Source organism: Lucilia cuprina, chromosome 2 (genome assembly GCF_022045245.1).
Source record: "Lucilia cuprina isolate Lc7/37 chromosome 2, ASM2204524v1, whole genome shotgun sequence".
Classification (NCBI taxonomy): Eukaryota; Metazoa; Arthropoda; class Insecta; order Diptera; family Calliphoridae; genus Lucilia; species Lucilia cuprina.
In genome coordinates this window covers 64,029,133-64,036,282 of record NC_060950.1, presented here as the reverse complement: position 1 = coordinate 64,036,282, position 7,150 = coordinate 64,029,133, and the positions used below count along the sequence as shown (strand labels likewise).

At 23.0% G+C, this 7,150-nt stretch overlaps 1 protein-coding gene across 1 annotated transcript in view; it reads left to right on the top strand.

The window, feature by feature from the left end:
- LOC111688202 (sodium/potassium/calcium exchanger Nckx30C-like) overlaps positions 1 to 6,186 on the top strand; it is a gene marked incomplete at its 5' end in the record, with an annotated part of 33,250 nt that extends 27,064 nt beyond the window's left edge. Inside the window, one exon of the mRNA XM_046955925.1 lies at positions 5,938 to 6,186. Coding sequence (XP_046811881.1) covers positions 5,938 to 6,186 — 249 coding nt within the window. The remainder of the gene's footprint in view (positions 1 to 5,937) is intronic.
- Between the last annotated feature and the right edge of the window lie 964 nt (positions 6,187 to 7,150).

Genomic DNA, 7,150 nt, shown 5'->3' with positions numbered 1-7,150 from the left:
CTATAGTCTAGTCTATAGTCTAGTCTATAGTCTAGTCTATAGTCTAGTCTATAGTCTAGTCTATAGTCTAGTCTATAGTCTAGTCTATAGTCCAGTCTAGTCTATAGTTTACTTTTCCATCCTTTTTTCTACTGTGTAACAGTAAGAGTGTGTGTGAGTGGATTAGAGGGTTTATGAGTTTCAAACGTAAACAAATAACAGCAAAGAGGAAAGGGTAGTAGTTAAGTTCGTATGAGTGTTTATGAATGTAATACTCCTTGACTTTTACGACTACAAACTAGTTTTTTACTAGTGCTTGTGGATAGAGGGGGAAATAGGGTTTTTATTTGTATGGGCTTACTTATAAAGAAAAATAGTGGTTAATACTGGTATATAAATTAAATTTTCTATTTTATTCTTTTTTTTTTCAAATATAAATGACCACGACCTATGTGTGTGTTGACCTTTTTATGTAACTGTGTTTAAAAGAAAACAAATAAAAATTTAAGTTTTGCTGGTCATTAGAAAATAAAGTTTGAAATTAATAAAAATATTTAAAATATATTTTACTTAAGACTTATTTAACTCTTACAAAGTCTTAGGAACACTTCATTAATAATAAATATATAATTAAACAATTTTTTTTAATTTTTTTCTTCTTAATCTAATTTTGAAATAATTTGTTTATTTTTAGAAATTTTCTTGTAGTTTGTTTGCTCTGATTTTATTTCTGTTTTTAGTTGTGTTTTATCATTATTTAAATGAAATTTTTAAGCATTTATTCAGTAGCAGTTGAATTTTAATACATTCATACATATATGTATGTATTTGTATGTATATGAATATATTATTAGCATAAACAATCTTTTTAAATGTAGTATAATAGTTGTTTTTTTATAACCATTACTTTTTATTTAATTTGCATAACGAAATAAAACATTGTTCAAGACTCACACACACACACACACATCATCTATTAGAAACAACATGCTCATCATGAGCAGAAAGAACACAGCAAACAGCAAAAAAGCTATTTAAAGACACTTAGTTAAGAAAGCTTTAACATACATTGTATGTAAACAGATTTTAAAGAAAAAATAACATAATTTGTTCTAATAAACTCTTTTTAATTTAAGAAAATAAATTAATACAATTTTTATGTAAAGCTTTTTGTAAACAATAGCTTTTAAACAAAACTTTTTGTGTATAAAACGTTTTAGTAAAAGTATTTTATATAAGCTTTTAAACAAAAATTCCTTAAGTTATAAAACGTAATTTTTTTAGTTTATAAGCTTTAACTTGCACAAAGATTTTTATTACAAGTTTTTTTTTACAAAAGAAACTTTTTTCAGAATTAAAATAGAAAATTAAGTTATTTAAGCTTTCTTAAGCATTTTAAGCTGTATACTTTAAGAAAAATAATGCCCTTTTATTGAAACTTTTAATTTAAAAGAATTATCTTAGAGTAAAAAGTAAAGCTTTTCAATAATGCTCTTTCTTAAAGCCTTTAATTAAAAGGCACATTCTTAAAGCTTTTTAAAAATGTTTGAAGAATTAGTTTTTAGAAAAAAATTTTACTGCAAAGTTATAAAAGTTTTTGAAAAATGTTTTAATATTTTACGATAAAAATAAAAAGTAAAAAAAGCTTTTTTATAAATTTTTGAAGAAAAATATTTTTTTAGAAAGTTTTTAAGAAAAACGTCTTTTTAAAAAAGTTTTACGGAAGAAAGCTCTTACTGGAAGTTAAAAAAGGCATGATATGCAGGTTTGAATAAAGCTTTTTATGGAAGTTTTTTGAGAGTTTTTAAGAAACAGGATTTTCCAAAGAGATATTAAGATTTTCTAAAAGAAATTTTCTAAAGCTTTTTAAGAAGGCTTTTATATAAAAAAAATTCTATGTAAGATTTTAGCAAAAAAGCTTTTATACAAGCTTTTTTAAATAAAGATTTTAAAGAAAGCTTTTAAGTAAAAAGATATTTCATGTAAGACTTTAGTAAGAAAGCTTTTATTCAACTTTTAAACGATTTTAACTACACAAAGCTTTGACGTATGCTCGAAAGCTTAAAATAGTTTTCTTTAATAATAAAGTGTATTTAAGCTTTTATAAAAATAAAAAAAAAACCTTTTTTTATAAAAAGAAGCTTTTAGAAATGCTTAAACAAACATTTGTTTTAAGAAAAACTTTTTAAAAACTTTTCAAAAAGCATTTTATGTAAGCTTTTAATTAAAAGTTAATAAAGAAAACCTTTATTTAGCTTTTTATAACAAACTTTAAAATTGTTTTTAAGAAAACTTTTAAGAAAAGCTCTTAACAAATAAACTATTTAAGTTTATGGTTTTAAGACAACTTTGAGCAAATATTAACTTTAATAGGGCTTTTTAAAAAAAGCTGTTTAAAAAGGAAATTTGTAGAAAAGTTTATAGAAAAATGTTTTAGTAAAACTATTAACTAAACAATTGCCTGAAAAAAACTTTCTTTTAACAAAAAGCTTTTAAATTAAGCTTTGTCAAATCTTGCTTTAACATAGTTTATCAAAACGAAATTTAAGGTTTTTTTGTCTTTTTTATTATTTGTTTGTCTTTTTAAAACTTTAAATTATAGAACCTAACAAAAGCTTTCACTTATTTCTACATTAAACACATACATACATAACACATTAAAACTTAGTTCATGGTTTAAGAAATGTTATGTTATTCCTGTTATTAGAATTTAATAATTATTTATTAATGTTAAACTTTAATTAGTATTTAAAAGCTTTCTTTTCCTAACACTAGTACATACCTTAACTAACTAAAACTCCTACAAAAAAGCTTTTAGTTTATAGCTAACTTTGTTGTTAAACTTTTATCTCTTCTTTATATAAACAGCCTGTATTAAGTGTAAAGCTTTTTTTGTGCTAAGAAAAAGCTATATTAAGCTTAACTTAAGCTTTTTATTTAGTTAAGTAAAACTTTTATGTTGATTTTCAACTAATTTCTCATACTTTTCTAATTTCTTTTATTGTTCTTTTTTCTTTCTACTTTTTCGTTTCTAATTTCATTTTATGTTTTACTTTTTTACTCAAATATAATAGTTAACTACTCTTAATGAAGAAGAAAATAAAAAGAAAAGAGAAACAAAAGAAAACCTAACAATACAAAAGGAATAATTAAAAAAAAACGAAATAAAATATAAATATACAACAAAAACTTCCCACTGCGCTTTTATATTTAAAATAAAATATTTTTAAACAAAACAATACAATGAAAAAATATTTTTCTTTTTTTTGTGTTAATTTAACAAATAAATTTTTCTCTTATATTTTTTATGCTCTTAAGTTTTTTTCACTTTTTTCTAGTCTATTTTTCATTTATTTTTCCTTCGTTTAAGTATTTTATTAGATTTTTTTGTTTACAGTAAAGCTTTTAAGTGTTTTTTGTTTCATTTGTTGTTTTTTCTTGTTTTCTTTAACTAAATGTTGAATTGTTTAATGTTTTTTTAATTTTTTTAAATATATTTCTTTTATTTTTTTTATTTTTGGGAAAATGATTTGTGGTGTTTAAGCAAAAACTTATTTGAAATTATTTGCTTTAAGTACCAACTAAAAAAAGCTTTCAAATTTATTTTATTTTTTTAGTTTAGATTTCAATAAATTTTTGCCCTCACTCTACCACTTTGAAATTCTTCTGTTAGTTTTATTTTTCTTTAAAAATCAAATCGTAATGCTTTATTTGTTCACTCACCAAAAAAAAAAAAAAAAAAATATTATCAAAAATAAAAAAAATACAAAACAAAATGCAAGCTTTTAATACAACAAATTTAAAGTTTTAGTTTAATTTGTTTTTTTTTTTCATTTTTTTAAGTTTATGTGTATTTATGTTATTTGTTTTATTTTTTTAGTATAATTTTATTTTTTTTGTTATTTTCAGTTTTAATTTACTAATTGGCAGAAATCATCTCTAAGTTTAGTAAATAATGTTAAAAAATGTGTCAAACAGAGCTTTTTTATAACAAACAAAAAAACACATAATTTAATACTAATTAAAAAATTTTCTTGCAGATTGAAAAAAAACACAACAGTTAACTTAAGTCCATGTAATAACTTTTAATGAAAAAGTTTTACAAATCTTTTCCAACAAATTTTTTAATGAAAAAAATTTAAAAGCTTTTTGAAATTAAAAAAAAAGCTTTAAATAAAAGTTATTTTTAAATATTTTTTTAAAACATTAAAAGTATTTTGAAAAAAATTTCAATTATTAAAATTTTTTGTAAAAAGTGTTAAAGTTTTTTGATGAATTTTGAAAAATTTTCCAAAAATAAATTTAAAAAAAAAATTCTTTTTAAATTATTGAAATTCTAAAAATTTTTTGAAAAAAAGCTCTTTCTAAAAAAAATTTGGTAAGATTGGAACATGGAAAAAGTTTTTCGTTTTCAAAAAAAATTAAAAAAAAAAATTCTTAAATATTTTGATGAATTTTCTACAATTTTATGAAAAAAGCTTTATAAGCTTTTATTATTCAATGAAAAAAACTTTTATGTAAAAAATTTTGAAAGGTCTCTATAGAAATTAGCTTTAAAAACCTTTCATGGAAGAAAGCTTAAACAAGTTTTTATGGTAAAAATCTTGAAAAAAAGTTTTATGAAAAAAAGCTTCAAAAAAGTTTTTATGTTGCTTAAAAATGCTTTGATGAAAAAATATTTTTTTGAAAACTTTTTTGAATTAAAGTTTTTTTAATATTTTAGTTTTTTGAAAAAGCTTTTCTATGTTTTTATGGAAAAATACTTTTCTAAGCTTTTATCGAAAGAGCTTTTCTAAGTGAACGTTTTTAGGATTTATGAAAAAATTTCCAAAACTTTTTTTAAAACCTTTTCTTAGATTTTATAGAAAAAGCTTTTCTAAGCTTTTATTGAAAAAGCTTTTCTAAGCTTTTATTGAAAAAGCTTTTCTTATCTTTACGTCTTTAAAAAGTTTTATGATAAAAACTTTAAAAAACTTTTTTAAAAAAGCTTTAAATAGCTTTATGTTAAAAATGCTTACCAAGTTTTCATGGTAAAACAGCTTAAAAAAACTAAGAAGAAGTATAAGGGAATTACACGAAAAAAAAGCTTTAAATAGTTGTTTAGGGTAAAAAGTTTTAAAGAGCTTTCATTGGAAAAAACATCTTTAAAGCTCTCAATGAAAAAAATAAAAAAAGCTTTAAAAGGCTTTCGTAGAAAAAAACACTAGAAAGTTTTATGGTACAAAGATTTAAATAGGTTAAAAGCTTTAAAGGGCTTTCGTCGAAAAGTAAAACTTTAAATAGTTTTGATAGTAAAAGCATTAAGAGCTTTAAATAAGCATTTTATAGATGTTACCTTAAAAGAGATGAAACCTTTTAAACACAAAACATTTGGCAAGAAATTTGAAATAAAATAAAAAGCTGGAAAAGCTTTTAAGAAGCTATTTAATGATGTAACTTAAAAACAGATGAAAGCTTCAAAAATCTCTCTTAAACTCAAAACATTTGGCAAAAATTTTTTTTTAAAAAGAAAACATTTATTTTTACCAAAACCATATTTAAAATACAAAAGCTCTTAATTTTCCTAAAAAGCTCTGTTTTATACACATTTTTGTCATTTATTCTTTTACCATTACTTTTATGTTAAATTTTTTGCTTTGAATAACTTTCAATAGAAAAAAGAGCTAAATATTTAATAACATAATATCTTTGTTTTTTCTCTCTTTTTGCCTATACTTCTCTATCTCTCTCTGTCTCTTTGTATTTCTTTCTAAACTTAAAATGCATTATCATTTTTATGAAATCATTTTCAAACTATAAACAAAATTAAAACATTTTCATCGAATAAAAAAAACAACTCATCATCTGTATTTCTGTTTTATTTTTCTTCCCCCATTTTATTTTGTTCTTTCTCTCTCTCGATCTTTCTCTTTTTTTTTTGTGCTCTCTTTTACTCTTGTGTCTCTCCCCTTAAAAAAGGGCAATGCTGCCAATTCCTCGGAAACCTCAATGGCCACACAGCCTGGTGGTTCGGTAACATCGAGAGCGGCTTCGGAGTCGAGATCAGGACCGCCTGGATCCAGTAGTGGTGCTGGCACTACAGGTAATAGCAGTGGTGGAAATGCGAGTAGTACACAGACTGGTGCAAAATTTCGTCATGGCCTATTGCAGCTTATGATTCACACAATAGATCCGCTACATGATGGTGAGTTCATGATGTTTCCATAGTGTTTTGCACACTCACTACTCACTCACACTCAGTTACACAATTCACTACACACAACCACCGACAGAAACACACACACAAAGTTCCTCCCAACCAGTCCATTTTAAACCCTCCTCAAAATAACAATAACCTTAAGACTCTGTTCACCCTCAAATGATCCTTTATTTTGAAAAAAAACATATAATCGCAAAACAAAACCCTGTTAATATTAATTATAAATTCAAACCTCAAACAAATATCAGTCAGTATTCATTTTCAAAAGCTCTCTCTCTCCAACCCACCACTCATTCAGTTTGTACAAAATTTGTTTGAAATTTATTGTTAAAAATTACAGCAAAAGTTTATTAAACAAAAAAACGAAAAGAGCTCAAGTTTTTTACTAGTTATACAAAATATTTATTTCTAATCAAAAAAATTTATAAACAGTTTAAGCTTTTTGTCTAAAATATTTAAGTAAAAAGAATTTATAAAAAAAAGCTTTTAGTGTAAATGTTATCATTTGCTTTATTTTGAGTTTGAGTTTGTTACGAAATTGGAAAATTATTGAAAACCAAAAAAATATATATATTATTTTTTAATTAAAATTGCTTGATTCATGTGTTAAAAAATAAATTTAAACAATTATATGCAGGGTGATTAAACAATATAATAACGAAACAGAAAATAAAGGAAGAGAAAACTTTAAAGTTTTGAGGGCTTTTAAAAATAATTCAGATAAAAGAATTTTGGCTTTAAATTAAAATGTTTTTTGTTAAATTTTTACTATAAAATTAAAGTTCCTTGATTAACTATGTTTTGCCAAATAAGCTTTTTATAAAACCCTTCGAAAGCTTATTGTGAAAAGTGTTTTCAAACCAAAGTTCAGTTCTAGTTCCGTTCTGGTTCAGTTCTAGTTCAGTTCTAGTTCAGTTCTAGTTCAGTTCTAGTTCAGTTCTAGTTCAGTTCTAGTTCAGTTCTAGTTCAGTT